Source organism: Plasmodium gonderi (genome assembly GCF_002157705.1).
Source record: "Plasmodium gonderi DNA, contig: Chr08, whole genome shotgun sequence".
Taxonomy (NCBI): domain Eukaryota; phylum Apicomplexa; class Aconoidasida; order Haemosporida; family Plasmodiidae; genus Plasmodium; species Plasmodium gonderi.
This window is the reverse complement of record NW_021628933.1, coordinates 1401023-1421643: the sequence shown is the minus strand read 5'-3', so window position 1 is coordinate 1421643 and position 20621 is coordinate 1401023. Positions and strand designations below refer to the sequence as shown.

At 31.2% G+C, this 20621-nt stretch overlaps 3 protein-coding genes across 3 annotated transcripts; 2 read left to right on the top strand and 1 right to left on the bottom strand.

Annotated features, from left to right (window-relative positions):
- Positions 1-1891: 1891 nt before the first annotated feature.
- PGO_082840 (phosphoglycerate mutase) lies at positions 1892-6224 on the top strand (the record flags this gene model as incomplete). Its single annotated transcript, XM_028687506.1, has 2 exons — positions 1892-5864; positions 6121-6224. 2 exons carry the CDS (start codon positions 1892-1894, stop codon positions 6222-6224), a joined length of 4077 nt encoding a protein of 1358 aa, XP_028543307.1.
- Positions 6225-8174: 1950 nt separating this feature from the next.
- PGO_082830 (hypothetical protein, conserved) lies at positions 8175-11567 on the top strand (the record flags this gene model as incomplete). The annotated part of the gene is made up of 1 exon (XM_028687505.1): positions 8175-11567. The coding sequence occupies one exon, from the start codon at positions 8175-8177 to the stop codon at positions 11565-11567; it is 3393 nt and encodes a 1130-aa protein (XP_028543306.1).
- Positions 11568-12274: 707 nt separating this feature from the next.
- On the bottom strand, positions 12275-19450 carry PGO_082820 (DEAD box helicase; the record flags this gene model as incomplete). The annotated part of the gene is made up of 1 exon (XM_028687504.1): positions 12275-19450. One exon carries the CDS (start codon positions 19448-19450, stop codon positions 12275-12277), a length of 7176 nt encoding a protein of 2391 aa, XP_028543305.1.
- Positions 19451-20621: the final 1171 nt, after the last annotated feature.

Genomic DNA, 20621 nt, shown 5'->3' with positions numbered 1-20621 from the left:
AGCAAGCGCAATTTTAATTAATCTATTTGGATAAGCACTTTTTGGAAAATCCATTTTTTTCCCCTATCAACATCGTAGCATTATTTTTAATTTATATATAATTTCACAAGTGTAAATATATATATATATATATATATATATATATATATATATATGACACGTCTAAATATATATGTATTAATAAATAATTTATAAAGGCTGAAATGGCAACAAAATATAGTTTATAACTTTTATACTTTATAATATTTTTTTTTCCTCTTCTTTGGGTAAGTAGTGTTATTTAAATAAACATATAGCAACATATATAGAGAATTTTTTGTTTGAACTATATTTATTTGTTGGAAAAACTGTAAATATTGAAATGTTGTTGCTTAAACGTTATGTAGTTTTTATGTAATAACAGTGCATGCAAGGGTGCGGGTAATATATACATGCATATATACGTATATATATATATACATATTATGTGAAACACATCTTTTACATACATATATAAAGCGCTGCAAATAAAAATACATGCATTCATATATACCTACTATTACATTTTTATTACGTGAGAAAAGAAGAGAATACATAATTTTAACTTTTTTTTTTTTTATATTGGGTTAATCCATGTATTTTTTTTTTTTTTTTGTGTTTTATTCTGTGCTTTTCAATTTTTTTTTTTTTTTTTTTTTTTTTTTTTATCTCCGCAATAATAGGAATAATGTAATTTTTTTCCCTCCTAAAATTCCTTATTAGTTTTTTTTTTTTTTTTTTTTTTTTTTTTTTTATTTTTTTTTTTTTTTTTTTTTTTTTTTTTTTTTTTTTTTTTTTTTTTCCTCAATTATTGGAATTATTTTATTTTTTTTCCTTCTAAAATTTCTTTTTTTTTTTTTTTTTTTTTTTTTTTTTTTTACTAATGTTTTTTTTTCCACCTTTCTTTTTAATTCAGCTTTTATTCTTTTTTCCCTTAATTTTTTTTTTTCTGCATACTACGTATTTCTTTCCGTTCATTGCATGTTTTCCGTTCTGTTCACTTTATGTTTTCTTTAAGCTTACGTCACTAATTCCGATTTCCATTAACTGCTTATTTCCCCTTTCTCGAATATATATTTTTTTCTTGTGTCCGCGTAAATATTTTTCGCTTTCGCAAACTTTTTTTTTTCAATTCCATATGCAACACAACGCATAATTATACATATTACATGGGTTTATATTACGTATTTATATGTATTTTTTATATATATACTTGTATATATAAAAAAAAAAAAAAAAAAAAAGAGTTGCGATTGAAAACCAGGTCGTTGCGGGATAAGAAGAAAAATAAAGAGGGCAGTTGAATATATATATAAAAGTAAATTCACTACGAGCTGAGAGTCAAAATTGAGAAAACAAAAATATAACAAAAACATAACAAAAATATACAAAGATACAAGAAAAAATATAATCAGAAAAATTACCAAAAAAAGAGCAAAAAAAAAAAATAGCCAAAAAAAATAGCAAAAAAAAAAATAGCCAAAAAAAATAGCAAAAAAAAAAAAAATATATATATACCAAAAATACCAGGAAAAAGAACAAAAAATATATAACAAAAAGGTGAAAAAACGAAATAGATTTGAGATAATCATACAACCTCATTTTATTATAATTTTTTGCATTTTTTTGGAGAAATGCAATTAGTACCTCACCTCATGATAAACAATGCTTCGTGTATAAAAACTACATAACCTTTTAGAATCGACGGGGACGCATGAAAAAATACGCAAAAAACATATACATTGCGCGTCGTAAACAAATACTGCTTTTAAAGACTTGAGAAGAATATATAATTTTTTTAGCATTTATCAAAAAGAAAGGAAAGAAAAAAAAAAAAAAAAAAAATTCGTATGCGTGCATGTACTCACACACAATGAAAGGTAACTATTCGTATGAGAGACAGTATCCGAATAACTGGAACGCTAATGCACAGGAATTGAACAAAAGAAAAATTAATGTTAAAAATGGAAAAAATAATGATATGAACAATTACAACACAACAGTGGACAAATCATCAGGAACATTTCCAAACAATGTAAATGATAAAAAAAAAGGTTACATGAATGAAGAAGGAGATCCGAAATTTAAGCCCCCATCAAAGAATATTGCGTCGTATAGCTATACAGATCAAAATTATTACCATATGGGAAATGCTAACAATGTAACGTATGCAAAACCAAATCATTATAATCAATCGTATGTGAAATATACGAGTGCGAAAATGGCAGGTAGTAACGGGAATTCTGGGAATGGCTATGGAAACTACAGCTATTCGAACTATGGCAATTATAACAGCAACGGAAATTTTGGAAATTACGGAAGTTATGGAAGTCATGGAAATTATGGAAATCATGGAAATCATGGAAATCATGGAAATTATGGAAATCATGGAAATTATGGAAATCATGGAAATTATGGGAATCATGTAAGCAATGCAAATCAGTACTATGGGAGCCATGGAAATCACGCCTATGGAAATTATGACAATCACAATTATAGTGGCTATGACAATTATAACAATTACAATCACAATGGATATGGTGGTGGTAATAACTATGATGGCCATGTCAACTTTAGCAACCAATATAGCAGTTATGAAAATCACAACAATTACGGGTATGGAGGTCATCACTACGGAGGCTACAACCAAGGGAACTATAACCATGGAAATTATAACCAAAATAATTACAACCACAACACCCACAACAATTACAGCAACCACAACAACCATGGCAGCTACAACAACCACAACAATCACGGCAGTTACAACCACGGGACCTCGTACGATATGCACAATTTTTGGATGTACGGGTACGGGCACGGCGCGAATAATTATTACTATCATAACCACGGTGTAAATAACAACTATAACTCTTTAGAGAACACGAATCAGATACATTATGACTACAGTGGAACCAAATACCATCATCATTATTCACCCTATAAGGGTAGCGAACCGCACGCGAAGTATAATGAATTAATTAACGATTTGTACTACAAAGCATCATATTATTTAAAGAAAAATAGAAAATATATGCAGAAAATTATTAAAAATAATTGTGTTATTAATATATACTTAGTGAGACATATGGAAGCTGAACATAATAGAGAAGTCATGGAAAATAAAAACACGTCACGAGATTTAATTTATAAGGACATAAAATACTTAGATTGTAAGGCAAGCGAACAAGGAATAAAAATGTGTGAATATTTGAAGAGTGATATAAATAATAAGTTATATCAAAAGATTATACAATTGTATAATAATTCTATTGATAAAAATAAGCAAACTTCCATGTATAATAATGGAAATAAGAGAGAAAGTATTAAAAGCAACAGTTGTACTGGAAACAATAACAACGACAAGAATGAAACTTACAATATAAGTAGAAAGGGTATATTTGAAAGAAATAGCGATTTTGTAATTATTTCTTCTCCCCTTAAAAGATGCCTTGAAACCATGAAGTACTATTTTAATTTCAAAAAGAATATTCTTATATATGAACCAGTTCGAGAAATGGCAGGGAATTATTTCAGTGACGAAAGATCAAAAACTTCTGATATAAAGAAATTTTGTGATAAAAATTTCGATGATTATGAAATTGTTTGCTTCGGAGAAAACGATATTTTGTATGGAAACAAATTTAGGGAATCATCTGATCAGGTCTACTGTAGATGCATGCAATTTTTGAAAATGGCACACGCGCTTGCTGTGAATTATTTTGCCTCTCTTGAGAGGGATGAAAATGAAGCCACAGATGAAGGTAACCAAAAGTATGAGGATCATGTGGAAAGTATGAACAACGAGGGCGATGGAAAGCATTACCCTCTGGACGATACAGAGAAGATAGAAAAGAACATGAAATTAGAAGAGCATAATAATAAAATGGATGGAAAAGACAAAACAAAGGATAGTGACAAGGCGGATGAAGAATCACACATTAAAAGAGAGGTCAATGCGTTCATGAATACCCATGAGAAGGAAGCTCAGCAAAGTAGCCCTTTGGTCGAGAAGAAGGAATCAGGTACGGGTGACGGTTCATTCCAGGGAAAGGAGCAGAAGCAAGAGCTAGAGCAAAAGCAAAAGCAAGAAGCACAGGCAGCGGATGAAAAGAATAACCAAGTGAACCCAAACGAATCGATGGGGAAGGGAAAAAAACGTGTGTTCAATATCGTCCTAGTATCACATAGCTCGTTCATAATGCATTTTTTAGCGCTCTTAGATTACCTGAATTTAGATGAAAGAAACTTCAAGAACTGTGATATAAAGAAAGTAACAATACCATTGTCAAACACGTTTTTATTTTTTAACAATGTAGTTAACATTCAATTGGCGAAGCCATTATGCACAAATAATTTACCATTGTCATTCCGAAACAATAATAAAGTATTAAAAAAAGCATTTAAGGACAGGAATATATACACGCTAAGCAGTTACAATGATTTTGATGAATTGACGTGTCAACACTCATGCACATTTGTTATATATCAGTATCAGGAATTGATAAAGAATGAGAAAAATAAGAAATATTTAGAAAAAATTCAAAGTTTTATTGATCTTTCCAATAAGGAATATGAAGAAGCAGATAATGCATTTTCGAATGGTATGTATAAGAATTTTGTTAAAAAGGAGAAAAAACATATGGGAAGAAATATGTTCGTTACAGATGCGAGTAAAAATCTTCTATACGTGGAAGAAAAGAATGCATGGGAAGTTAATAATAAAGGTTTTTTCATAGGTCAAATTGTAGTTATCATTGTTCTTCCAGATGTAGAAGCAACTACAAGTACAAATAACCCAAGAAATAGTAAAGATTTCAAATATAAATTTAGTGAAAATTCACATTTTTTAGAAAATGTAATACATGTGGTAAATAATTATGACCATATACAAGATTTAATTAAATCCAAAAGTTTTTGGAGAGTATTAAAAGAAAATATTCACAATTTGGATCTAAATGCATTTCAGGAATATCTTATTAGTAAATATAACAAAACTGTTAAAGGGGACGAAATAGATAATGTATGTTACCTTGATTTAGTGAATTGTTTGGAAAGCAAAACTTTTATGGAAATGTATCAAGACAGATGCAATGGGTATTTGAAAAGATTAAAGGAGAGGTATGACACAAATTCGTACATAGATATGGAACAAGAATGTAAGCACATTAATGAAAATTTGATTTCAGAGATATTTACTCTTGAATATGCTACCATTGCTGAAAGTACTGTCGGAAGAGGAGCTAGTACTAGTAGTAACATTAATGATGTAAATTCTAAAGGTGACAATACTTTGCTAGAAGAGCATATGTTAGTTAAAAGAAAATTCATATACATCCCTAAAAAAACACTTTTATCATCTTCCAACAAAGGGATATGTGAAAAGACACCAATTGGAAACACGAATCAAAGAGGTGAAGGAGGAGGAGGAGTAGTAGTAGATTCTCATAACTTAAGTAAAAATTTCATTCAGGAAAATATTAACATGTTGAAATCTTTTCCACAGGTCATTCAAAATTTGAATGTGGAAATGTTCTATCGTGATCACTTTTTTTATTTCCATTGTTTGCATAGATTTATTAAAAGTAAAAATAAAGTGGAAGGTCTTATTATATCTAAGTTATTAACATTCCTTGATTTGTTAAAAGCATTTGATGTTAGTGTTTCAAATAAAATATTCCAAAAACTAGCCAAATTGGATTCCTTAATTAAGAATAATACTGATTTGGATGATGAAAACAGGATTATAAGTACATACTCATGTGACAAAAAATGTGCACTTGTAAACAATACTTGTTACTATGATGAGTCTTCAAGGAAATACAAGCCCATTCAGATATTGAGAGGTGAGTGAAAAAATGTTATGCATATTTTTATTTTATTATCTACAATAATTTTTTGCATGCTTTTTTTTTTTATTTTCTCTCTTTCCATGTCAGCATGATGAACTATACACATGTGTGCATGCATAAATATATATGTTACCTGCACACCTATAATTGATTTGTGCAAGCGAAATTTCCATAATATCGACCCCATCGCTTGCACCATGTCGATTATATTCAACTTAACGAATTTATATTTTTCTCTACTCATTTACAGGAAGAAAAAAGGAGGTAGTCGATGACCTGAATTACATTCGATATAATCTACTTACTGTATCCGGAGGTGCTGAAAATGTATTCATTTTGAATGTTCTCAAGTAATTTCCTTTTCTTTTGTTCTCAATTTGCAAGTTTCGCTTGCTTCTCTTTCTAGCATATATATATATGTACACTCTGGGGTATATATGTCTAACTCCTAGCAAAAGAAATTTCCTGCAAGAGTTAGCATAAATTATTAAGGAAAAATATATATATATATATCTTAACCACTTATTTTATCGCGCTCTCTCAAGGTGAAGTAAAAAAAAAAAAAGAAGAAAAAAATGTATGCATATATTAAAACAAGTATGCATAAGTTGTAAGGACAAAAGAGGAGGAGAAAATAAATAAATGAATAAATAAAATAATTGGGGTAGAGATAATATATATATCATGTTTTAGTTATATGTGTAGTATTTAACACTGTATACAAAAACAATTTATTATTCAATCCCACCCACCCACACCTTGTACACAAATTTTCTCTTCAGATGGAAAATATGCTATTTTGTTTCACATGATTATAAAAGGGACGTTATACTTGTTCTATAAGTTTCTCCACATACCTCTTAAATTCTACTCGCATGCATATGAGATAATTATGCATATAAATTTTTTTCTTAATATGTTTTTTTTTACCCCACTTATTTTGTTATTTTATATATGTCCATTTTTCATCCGTTTATGTATTTATTTTAGCCATTCATGAATTTACCGAAATATCCTAGTTATGTATTTATTTACAATTTTCTTTCTTTCTTTTTTTTTTTTTTTTTTATTATTTTGCTTTTTTACTAATTTAAACAATTAAACAAATTACTTGGCGTTATTGCCTTACTATCTTATCCCATTTGAAGTATTATAATGAATATACATAAAAGAATGCAAAAGATTGCGCAAGAAAAGAACGAGAAAAAAATGAAAAATGAAAATGAGCTGCTAGGAGAGAATTTGTGTAGCCCATTTTTTTTTTTTTTTTTTTTTTTCGATTAAAATAGGGAGGTGTAGTATATATGTTACGTTATTTCATTTGACAAAGTTTCCCAATGTAAGATTGCAGTTCTTCAGTCTTTAATTGTTCATGTGATGGTATATTGGTATTGTGTATGTAAAGCAATGTGTGCAATATATATATGAGGACACGTGTGTACAGTGATACATGCACAATTATATATGAGTTATCCTCCTGTGTGTGTACATAAGACGGAAATGCTGTTCTTGGTAACCGAATATTTTATACTTTCTTTTTGTTACACTATTTTGCATACCAGGGGTAGTACACAGTGTACAAGCTTTTTTGGTTTATGCAACTAGGATCAAGTGTGATTAACATTTTCTTTTTTATTTTTCGGTCTAGCTTTTGGTGAAACGGGACTTGATATCACCCTTTTAAAAGTTTGAGTAAAATGACATGAATTTTCGTGGCATTGTTTGTTCCACATTATTCATTAATTAATTCATTCATTAATTTATTCATTCATTAATTTATTCATTCATTAATTTATTCATTCATTAATTTATTCATTTATTCATTCATTAATTTATTCATTTATTTATTTTACTTATCATTTTTGTTTTTTTTTGATGAAAAAAAGGGCAACGCTTTTACCAAATGTCTGTTCGGAAAATTCGGGGAGTTGTCAAACTAGTAATTTTTTATTGTGCCAATTTGCTACTTCCCCTTTTTTTTTTTTTTTCTTTTTTTTTTTTTTTCATTTCTCTCCCTTGAGCTTTTTAACCTATTTAAAGATTGTGTATCTGCTGATAGGGCGATTCGTCAAGTTAGCACGTACATACGTATTCATGTGTACGTGTATGAACGTACCTATTCATATGTATGTGTATGAACGGACCTATTCATATGTACGTGTATGAACGTACCTATTCATGTGTATATGTGTGTGGACATGCTTTTTTGAGAAATGCCAGCTGACTTCCCAACACATGTACACTTATACTGATATAACATCTCGAGTAGATTAAAAAGGAAACCCAAAAGAACAAGGAGACATTATGAACATAGCAAGGAGAATATTATTTTCCATTTTTGCAATAAGCACAACAATAGCAAGATGTAGTCATATAAAAGATAAATTATTTAAGAGCCTAAAAAAAAATACAAAATTTATAGTATTAAACGAACCCATTTTGGATCTAGGGTTCAGCGAAGGGTTACTACACACGGTGCTATTTGATTTAGAGATAGGTGATAACTTGTACACCTTAGATGAACATTTATTAAATCTGAACAATTTAAATCATGTAAACATTTTCCAACTCCTACTAGATATATATAAACAATTGGAAGATAAAAATAATCAAGGGGTAGAAAATATTCGATATATATTTCTGGGAACAGCTTTTACTAGAGTACACCCTCTAAACCTTGAACTCCTGTTAAGAAAATTTAATAAGTATATTTATAACGGGTCTAATTATAAAAATGGATCTATAGACATTGAAGGAATTCTGTTCGAGTATAATGTTGAGTTAAAGAAAAAGAAAGACGCAATGGAAGAAATGCAAGTGATGTATTCAAGAAAAGAGGAAGAAGAACATACAAATGATAAAAGCAAGGGAATTACGGCTAAAGAACATATTCAACGTATGATTCAGGAGGAAATGAATTTTTTTTCAAGTGATGAAAATGAAATTAGCGACAAATTTGTTCACCCAGGTGATACGTACAAAGGACTATTCATTGGATATAGATTTAATGATGAAAAGTCATCATTATCTGGAAATAATCATAACATGAATAAAGATTTTTTCTTTTTTTCTTTGAATAGCGGTATAATTATGGATATTTTTTTGTTAAGGAATTTATGCAACCACATCATGATGAACTCATCGATAAATAATTTTAAACTAATAAGAGATAACATATTCGAATTGTCGAAATATGTTTTTGATTATCTAGATGTGAAGTTAACTCACTTTGAAAATACCTGTCTCAATGATGAGAACCATGTGCATCTGTTAGATAATGATGGGAGAACCAAGTATGACGCTTACAAATACCATCTAGTTCTACATCTGTTTCGTGATTACTACAATATGGGGAATGAAGGTAATAATAGCAAGGAGAGTAAAGGTTCATCATCTGATGAAAAAGCTGAACCCATGGTTGATCCTGGAGATCGACCAAGCGATGAAGAATTTGCACATCTAATATTATCCTACTTCAACCTTTTCTATCCAATATCAACTTGTGCAAGTTATTCTGTTAGATCTAGTAGTGAAGCTTTTGTGCATTATGACAAATATCACCAGATCAGTATCGAAAATGATGTGAAGTTGGAAAAGTACATAAAAGAGACAGAAGAAATAAATTTCCATTCTATAGATGAATACAAAATGAAACTTAATCGAATTAATAAAAAGTATGATACTCTCCTGGATGAAAATGAAAATAATTGGACACATAAAAATCTCATCATTGGAGTAGTAACGAGTGAAAAAACAGAAAATAGAATAGGTTATATAAAAAATACATACGATAATAAGAAAAATAACGAGCTAATTTTTAACTCATATTTAGCGAATAAAAAGGAAGGAAAATTAAAAAATAAGAATGCAGAAATAGAGGATAATGCAAGTAGTGCCAAGGGACATAACAAAAATGGGGAAAACATTTTAAACCATAATTTCTTAAAAAGTGCTTTCGAAAATGAAGAAATAAATGTTCAAGTCATTTATTTTTCTGACAAAGAAAGTAAAAATTACGATATGCTTCATTTTGAAGATAATAATGATATAGATTCACAAAATGGTGATAGATTCTGCAAAAAAGTGAGAAATATAATCTATCATCTGTATGAAGAATATGTTCAGAAAAATTCACCCGTAAAATTTTTTTTTATTTCACCTGACAATACATTTGTCAATGTCAAAAATTTAATTGATGTAATGAATTTAACTACAAATCAATGCACTCATTCGAGGGGATATATGTATATGAAATATGTAAAATATTTTGATCATTTAGATGAAAATGAATCAGAATTTGTAAAAAATTTCAACAACAGATATCTGTACCTTTACAAATATATAAAAACCACTCTCGCTAAAACTATTAATGCATTGAAGTCATACAATTATGTACCTGTCTATTGCAAAGACGCAGGTGCAGGCAAAGTATCGACAGGAGTACTAAATAATAAACATGTTCCTTTTTATATCGGGAAGAGATACACACACAATTCTCTTACAAAGGATGAACAAAATGTCTATCATTACTTAGCAGGTGCAGCTGGAATACTACTCAACGATGAAGCTGTGAAAAAATTATACTTCTGCAAGAACAAGTGTGTTCCCTGCCCAATGGGAAGCATCAACAATGTTGACAAAATGAGCAATGCTGACAAAATGACCAATGTCGAAAGGAGGGACACAGAAAACTTGTTTAATGAAGACGCTTTAGGTCTTTGGACTAAGCAACTAAACATCCTACCCATAAATTTTGAAGGATTCTTCCCAAAAGAACCGAGGGACTATAACCCACATTACCTGAACACAATAGTGCCAATTACCTTTCATAAGCTAAATATAGACAAAACTGTGGATGAAACGAAGAAACTTTTTTTTCAACATCTTGTTAATTATAAAAAAGGGAGTAACAAAGGTATTGAGGAGGATACAGAGTCGTGTGTAGATTATCTCGATAGAAATTATAAAAACACAATTGATCAAATTTTTCATTTTTTTTTTTATGCAAATGAGCTTCACCAAGCTAACTCAGATACAGATGTACTTAAAGCTACTGAATACATCTATAACAAAATGAGTTCAAGTAAAAAATTCAAACATCTATTTAACATCACAAGTTTTTTTAAAGCCGACGTTGAAGATATGATATACTTTCAAACAAGAGCATCCAAAAACGACAATATGAAGAAGGGGAATAGGAAGGAAAAAAGTTACACGAATAATTATGTACACAGGAAGGAATCATTGCATCATACACACAACCACGTTGGATCCGATAGCACGACGGGAGAAACCTCCCCACCCCATGACGACCCCATGGATGACCTCGAGTCTGGGGAAGTGGACGATATGGAGGACGATGGGGATCTATTCGATGATGACGATTATGACCATGAGGAGTATCTGCATGGGATAGCAAATCACAAAATTAATGGAAGTGATCGGGCAGATATTACCCCAGGTAAAAAGCGCGATTCAACGGATGCAATCGAATTAGGTGACACCGATATGGATGACGATTTGGACATAACAACGGATGGATGGGATGGTAACAATTCTGATCTCCCCACAGATGGAAGTGACAGCAACAATTCTGATCTTCCCACAGATGGAAGTGACAGCAACAATTCTGACCTCCCCACAGATGGAAGTGACAGCAACAATTCTGACCTCCCCACAGACGAAAGTGAATTGTAAAAAAAAAAAAAAAAAAAATAAAAAAATGCTAGAAACAGCATTCTTATTCTTGTCTTAGTTATTCCATTCATAGGAGAGAACATCTCTAGAGTGTTCACTGTTCTGACAATGTTCGATATATGTTTTTTTTTTTTTTACTATTGACTTTTGAAACCTTTCGAATGAAGTTTTTTTTTTTTTTTTTAAAAAATATTATGCGACACCTAGGATCACAAGAATGTGCCTGTGTGTCTGTGTTATAACTTGAAAAGGAAAAAAAAAAAAAAATCATCATGAAGTTAGAATGGTATATACAAACCACACACCCCCAGATCCTCTTTCAATGAATGAATCAATCCAATCATGCGGTATATTTTTCGTCTCCATTTTTTTTTTTTTTTTTTTTTTTTGCCACCTGTTCATCCAATTATAAGGGATATTCATCCAGAGGCCTCATTTTGTGCATATAATCTCGATTTCATCCAATTTCCTACGAATATAATCTCGATTTCATCCAATTTCCTACGAATATAATCTCGATTTCATCCAATTTCCTACGAATATAATCTCGATTTCATCCAATTTCCTACGAATATAATCTCGCTTTCGTCCAATTTCCTACGAATATAATCTCGCTTACGTCCAATTTCCGACGAATATAATCTCGCTCACGTCCAATTTCCGACGAATATAATCTCGCTCACGTCCAATATCCTACGAATGGTGATCTATATATTGTCGTGATTCCCAGGAAAGCATTCATCATAGTACATGGATCTAAGATGATAATTCAAGTCTTCAATGGGGTTCAAGTTGATTGGCTTGAAAAAGAGAAAATCTTCAGATTTGCTATTCCCATAGGCATTAATCGATTGACAAATTTGTACGGAAAAATTATTATTTAAATAACATTTTTTCACTGCAGAGATGCTTGTTAGGGACTTCTCCTTGATCGGTTTAATAACAAATGATACTTTATTTGGATTGATTAAATAATTATACAAGTGATCATATGTCTTTAATATATGAGTGCCTTTGTAATCATTCCATGTTTCATTTAAATTTATTAAATCTTCATTTGCATGTAGAATATTTAGATTAAAATCATTTCCTCCTTTGTTTTCTTTTCCGTTATACATTGTCTCCTTATCATCCATGGTATAAATATCATAATTTATTCTATCGTTATTATTTTCGTTTATTAAATTTTGAATAACTTTACTAATATATAAATTTTCCTTTAATAAATGATTTTCTTCCACATCACTCATTGCGTCATCTTCACTAAAGTATTCATTTCCTTGCTCTGCTGGGTATGTACTTTTTTGTCTTTCATTATCATTGGTTTTATAATTTATTCCTTTTTCAATATTTTCTTCCTCTTCTTTAACTACTACTTCTTTGCTCTCTTCCCTACTCACTTTGGTTACTATTATATGATTCGTGATATCTCCATCTCTTCCACTTAGAGAAGCGTCCTTGGTTTGATTCAAATATGATTCCTTTACAAATGCTAATGATTCCAATGTTGGTCCTGACACTTGTGATGGTGTATTATCACCTTGAAATAATGACAATCGTTCTTTTGATGAATCTCTTATTTTCTTTATTATGGGTGTAGTAGTACAAGAATTCTTATCATTCATCGAATTCTTATCATTCATCGAATTCTTATCATCCATCGAATTCTTATCATCCATCGAATTCTTATCATCCATCGAATTCTCATTGAACTCTACCTCCCGTGCTTGTTCGTCCTTGTGGTTATAGGCCATGGTTAATAAAAATAAATATTTCGACAAACAATAGCGCACATAATTGATTCTTAACAAATCGTACACGTTGACAGATAATGGTGGGTGATTCTCGTCCTGGCAAGATTCTCCTTCTACTTCTACTCTTTTGGGTACATTTTGAGATAACTGATCATGATTCCTTAAAAGTTGCATGTGGCTTTGTATATGTAGCGGATTGTCAATAGGAAAACCATCAACAGGAGGAGCACCACCAACCGATGTAGAAGAAGTAGAGGCACCTACCATCCCCTTCAACTTTTTCCTCTTTACATCCTGAATAACTATTTCTTTCGAATCAAATATCTTTACAGACAATATGTCTACTCCCTTTAAATTTGATCTCGTGTTCAAAATGACGTTGTCATGGTCAGGCAGGGAGGCTAAAAAAAAACTTAGGAAATATTCATTCGGGATAACAGTGCAATAGTTTACCCATGTGTATGTGTCATTAGTGCAACTATAATCAATGCTTGAGCATACAGCAAAAATGTCTTGCGTTTGTTTTCTGTAAATCCTTTTTTCTATATCATAATAAAATGGACAAAGAGAAAGGAATCCAAGGACTGACTTGAAGCTCAAGTTACATTTCATTTTTTTTTGTTTTTCTTTGTTATTAAAAACAGTGCAATCAGAGCTGGAATTGTGGATATCTATGTCTTCTGTTCTTCTCTGACTCACTTCTTCTTCCTTTTTCCAATCGGCATCCATTTCACCACCAGCCTCTCTGCCAACCTCTCTGCCAACCTCTTGAGCTCTTTTTTCCCTCTCCTTTTTGCTGATTTTATAATTGTCCGTGTTAAGCAAAGTCCACTTAACTAGGAATAGATTCTTTGGCTTCTTCATCTCGTACTGATGATTGAAATAGTTACTTACACGACCGGCATTTGGTCGATTCTGATTGTAGTGATGGTGGTTGTGGTGATTCGAATTTCCCGGGTATGACGATTTCCACAGAGGAATGTTAAAGGACATTCTTCCGCTAGAAAACATATTTATAATGTTGGTACATAGGGAAGCATTGTTAATTTCATCCTTTTGATTTACCTGCACAGGTACTATTGCTTGTACTGGGTGTATGAGATTAAAAATATTTTCCTGAAAATTAAAAAAAATGTTTTTTTCTGCATCATTGTTATACATGCATAGTAATTCTTTTTTTATTTGTTCAATTAGCTCATGATAGAATTTTATATTAGATGGGTTGAAAAAAACTTTGCTTAATTCTGTTCCTATGAATAAGTTGTTGCTGAGGCTGAACCTGCTGCCGTTATCTCTAGTGGGGAAGTACCCCACACCTCTTATATTGCAGAAAATTTCATTTGAATGTTTTCCTCCGTATATTGAATATTGTCTATTTGGAATATTATCTCTCTGATTTAATTCTGCTAAATTTTCTGAGCTATGGAATGCGGTTAGTTGGCTTGCATGGTGGCCATGTTGGCCTGTATAGTGATCATTGAAATATTTGTTTATTCCTTTCTTATCATCAAAATGGACAATGTAAAAATTTTTCATGTAGAATAAATCAAACGATAAGTATGGGCACATAATAAAAAGAGATTTCCTCAAAATGTTCATATCGTGCATGTAAGATCCTCCCCCTCCTCCTCTGAGGTATATGCAATTTTTTAAATTTAATTTTTGCGACGTCATAAAATTTAATAAGCCTAACAATTTTTTCCCTTTGTTTTTTTTTTCATTCGAATTTTGAATAGGTAAATTTGGAGAACCATGGATGAACAATGGGGTAAAAGCAAGAGAAAATAAAAACTTTAAATATAGATTTTCATTTGATGAGTCATAATATGAATATTTTGTAACTATACGAAAAACATTTTCGGCATTCAATGATTCAAACGAACTATCATCATAATGACAATTTAATCGATTGTCTACTACAGTAACTGGTGGTACCTGTCCAATTAATAAATTTAATAAGTAAACAACTGATCTATAAGCATTACTGTTTTTGTCTAAAATTTTTAATAAACGTCTACACAAATTTTGTACACTGCTTATAACACATAATAACTTCTTTGCATTGATATGATTCCTTTTGTTCATAATTGTACATGTATTAATGTAATAACTTTTTATATTTGATCTATCAAATCTATTTTCATTCTTTAAATCTTGAATGTACAAGGAGAAAACACACAACCATTCGATAAAAACATTCCTTAGCATTATAGGTTCTGAATATGTTTTTCCATCGAAATAATTTTTTTGTTTTAAGGATACTTCCAAACCCACTCCATAAGCGTATATATTCTTGGACGTGTACATATTAAATGTTGGAAATATATCATTTGTATCCAAAATGGCAATTATAATTATAGTGTCAAATGTTAAATTCATTGCCACTCCGTATAGTAGCAATCTGCATAAATTAATGCTCATATTGAATCGAATCATTATCTGCCCAATTATTGAGATAACAAGTTTGTCTTTTACTTTTATTATGGCTTTCATTTTTTCTAGCTCGTACCTTGTATTTTTTATTTTCTCCTTCGATGGTTCTTCGATTATCATGCTTAGCACGTCGTACATGTTCAGACTTCTCTGCCTGCCGTTCATATCGCTTGGCTTGCTGTTCATATCGATTTGCTTGCTGTTCATATCGATTTGCTTGCTGTTCATATCGATTTGCTTACTGTTCATATCGATTTGCTTACTGTTCATATCGCTTGGCTTGCTGTTCATATCGATTTGCTTACTGCTCGGATTCTTCGTCCCATCCATTATCTCCCCAGTGCCAGCACACTTGTGCCCATTTATGAGCTGATTCAACACGGACATACTCTTCAGTATGTACAAATATAAGTGGTGCAAACTATGCGTATATATTTCGCTAACCTTGTGATCCCTCAAAAAGGAAAGAAAATTCTTACTTATCATCCGTATGCAGATTCCATGACATGTCCTACCACATCTACCCTTTCTCTGTTCCATGGAAGATTTATTAATCCATTTTTTTGTTAAAATATGTGCTCTCTTTTTAGAATTATATTCAATGTTTTTTTGTATACAAAAATCAATAACTAGTCGTACATTTGGTATGGTAATAGAACTCTCAGCAATGTTTGAAGATAAAAAAATATGAATGCTATCTGTGTCATTTCCTTGTAATTTATGTATTGTATTATCATATAAACAACTGTGCAATATGTGAATATGGAATTTTATGTTATACTTAAACGAATTGTTATTTATTATTATACATAGCTGATGATACATGTCTGTAATATCTTGCATTCCTGATAGGAATATTAAGACACTATCACCTCGTAGACATAAATTATACACTAACTCAAGGCACAACTCGGATACGTTAGAAAATACATTCGCTGGGATGACATGTTCCACATTTATATTTCTCTTTTCCTGGTTATTTCCATTTTTATGGTTAAACATATTTATATTTTTGTCATATTCATTTTTAATTTTGTGCAGTAAATTTTCTGCATTTTGAGAAAGGTTCAACCTCCTGCAATTTTTTTTGCGTAAAATGAATTCGATTACTTTTTCATTTCTGCTGGTTCTCTCTATTTGGCTTGCGTCACCTAGTGGCTTTATATCTCCTTTCTCTTGCACATGACATAAGTTTTGTGGGACATCTACTTCTTCCCTCTCTGAATCAGAATTCATCATACAACTGTCTGAATCGCTAACGGGTTCGCGTGCATACCTTATTATATCTTCAATGTAAAAGGTGTCGATGCTGTAGATTTTTGTACCTATAAATATGGAACTCATGTTGATATACTGGTGCTGAAAATAAGAATAAAATAAATTGCTTTGCATAGTTGCTGACATGATAATCAACTTAAACATTTTTTCATCCTTCCTTTTGTTGTGCAAGTAAACCTTAATAAAAAGTAATACAATATCAAGCAGTATGCTCCGGTCATGTATTTCGTCTATAATGATATGAGTAAATTTTCTGTACATATTTTTATGATGTAAAAACAGTTTAAACAGAAATCCGATAGTTGTATAAGTAACTAACGTTTTCTCATTGTCATAAACAGATTCTCCAGATATTCTATACCCAACTGTATTTCCTAATTTTTCATTTATCAATTCGGATAAAATTTTTGATAATGATATACATGCAATTCTTCTTGGTTCAGTAACAATGATATTTATTTTATTTTTTTTTTCTTTTAAATTTTCTTCTAGAAGAAATTTGGGTACGCACGTCGATTTACCAGAACCCGTTTCACCATGTATAAACGTCACATCATTCTCATTTATCATTTTTAAAATTTCATTTCTTGAATTATAAATAGATAATTTTTGAATGTTGCTTTGTGCACTCTTTAGACAATCTTCTGTCAGCAAAATTTTAGTCCTCTTTTCTCTTCCTTTTCTTTTTATTCCCATTATTTCAGCATATTTCCTTTCTCCCTTGCACCCCAGGGGAGGGTTGTCTTCCTCTCCCTGTCCCTTCCTCTTCGCGTAGTTACTTTCTTGCTCGCGATTGCTGCTTCTGTTATTACTACCTCTGCTATTGTTGTTTCTGCTATTGTTGTTTCTGCTATTGTTGTTTTTGCTATTGTTGTTTCTGCTATTGTTGTTTCTGCTATTGTTGTTTCTGCTATTGTTGTTTCTGCTATTGTTGTTTCTGCCATTATTGCTTCTGCCATTATTGCTTCTGTAATTATTACTTCTACTAGTGTTTGTTCTACCATTATTTCCGCGCCGGTTACTGCTGATCGAGGCATCATCCATTCGATTACTCTCCCTCCGTAGGAATCTCCTTTCTGAGTCCTTCATCAATGGATGGTTTCCATTTTCAGTAACAGGAAATACATTCTGAGTCTTGTAAACAGAGCCATGGTAATATCTTTGGCTTTGCTCATTCTCCTTCTTGAATTCATCTTCCTCTACTTGATTATTTTCAAACTTATGATTATACTCATCATAGATATTCATCGTGTATGATCGATCATTCCTATCAATACAAGGTGCATATTTGAATCCTCCATTTCTATTAAATGTATTATTTCGATTGGATTGAAATGTTTGCTTATTTACTTCTTCCTTCATCTGATATTGGTGCGTGACACTACTTCCATACTTGGCATAACTATTTTTGTGCGAATCGTTATAATTTTCTAAATCCTTTCCATATGTGTAGTTTACCCGAAATGCGCAGTTTGTTTCAGGGTCTATGTTCTGATGGTCACTACTAAGAGGAATGTGTTGATGGGGCGCGTTATATTCGTGCGTGGTTCTATACTCGTTATGGGTTCTATACTCGTGAGGGGTTCTATACTCGTTATGGGTTCTATACTCGTGAGGGGTTCTATACTCGTTATGGGTTCTATACTCGTTATGGGTTCTATACTCGTTAGGGTTTCTATACTCGTTATGGGTTCTATACTCGTGATACGTGGTATAATCATGGGAAGTGCTATACCCCTGCGGATTGTCAAACCTGTTTGGGTTGGCATACACATGCAGATAGTTCACAGAATGTGGAGGGTTACTATTCAAATTACTATTCAAGTTACAATTCATAGAAACAGGGTGTACATTGTTTCCAAGTCTGGTATCATACCCTGTGGGGAAGGCATCTGGTGGTATGGCAGCAGATGGAGGGTGCCCAGATGCAGACATAATTCCACACGGGTTGCCATTCGTCCTATCCCAAAGCTGATTCGGTTGATTCCGTTGATTCGGTTGGTTGTGCTCGATCTGGTAATAATTACAACATATCAGGTTAGCGGCTGCATCACCTGTATCCATTTTGTTCATTACAGCTCCTTCTCCCCGGGTACGAACTTTGGTGCACTTGTGAGAAATAGTTCCACTTGGGTGATTCCTATAGGGTTCATAATGTGCATCATTAATGCTGGTTAGATGTTCTTTCTCTATAAATGGTGATGCCATTCCCAACTGTTCTCCATCTATGATATCTTCTTTTTGTGATTCATTATTTCTATTCAATTCATACATACGTTTATCTTTACAAGAACCCTGATAATGATTACCAAATTTAACATGAAAATTTTCCTGCATTTTATACATCTCTTCGTGTTCTTTGTTGTAATATGGAAAATTTTCTATATTTAATGATACCTTATTCCCCTGTCCCTTCATAGATGTGTTAAAATGGATTTTATTATGTCTTCTCGTGTCTGATTTATTCGACTCCAATTTCTTTAGATCTAATATATTTGCATTGATATTTCTCTCATAGTAGATCTCTTAAAATATTTGATTTCCCTCCTCGTAGATCATTTATTTGTCATACACACACACGAAAAAAAAAAAAAATAAATAAAATAAAATAAAAAAAAAAAATAAATTCTGATCATCACATTCGAACTAAAAAGAGAGAAAAAAAAAAAAAAAATACTAACCTTTCTCTCTGATCTAATTTAAACCCTTAATTAACAGACCCACCTTTTTCAGCACAATACATTGGATTAGTTATAAGCGTTATATATTATTTCTGTATTATTATTTATCGGGATATTTCTTAGCAAATGTGTCTGTTGATGGATGTAAAAAAATGTACGCGAGAATAGAGGGGTGAACAATGGTTCTACATAAGTTTTTTTTTTTTTTTTTTTTTTTGTGTACGTAAACATGTACGTATGTATATGTGTATGCACATATGTATGCATGTAATTTATGTTACATGCTTAGTTTTAGAAGTTACTACTGGTGAGGCAAAAAAAGAAAAAAAAAAAGAAAAAAAAAACAATAAGGGGAGAAATGAAATAAAGTCAACTGATTATTCAAGTTTCAATCTGATGAAAATAAAAAAATATAGTCCAAGAACACAAGCAAAGAAAGCTCCTTATCATTCCAAAATAAGTGTTATGCAAATGGGTAAGAATGTAAAAACGTATGTTAACGTGTAAGTGGATAGGTGTACGAACAAAGGGCACTAGATCTGATTAACAAAAGCAAAGGAGCAAGACAAGGCCACACTTCGCTCAAGCGATGGGTAGAGGAAAAGCGGACGTGTGAAATGGGGCTAAAGGAAATAAAGTTAAACGATACAAATGTAGAAAAAACATATCGTAACTTGTTGTAAAAAAAAAAAAAAAAAAAAAATAGTAATAAAATAATGCAAATAAATAAAATAAATAAATAAAATAAATAAATAAATAAGTAACATGAAATAAAATAAATAAAAAGCCGTAAAGAAACAAAGTAACGAAGAAATGTGGGGACGTAAGTATAAACTTGTTGAAAAAAGTTAAGGAAAAAAAAAAAAAATGTACTTTCTGAGAAAAAAAAAAAACAAAAAAAAAAGTGC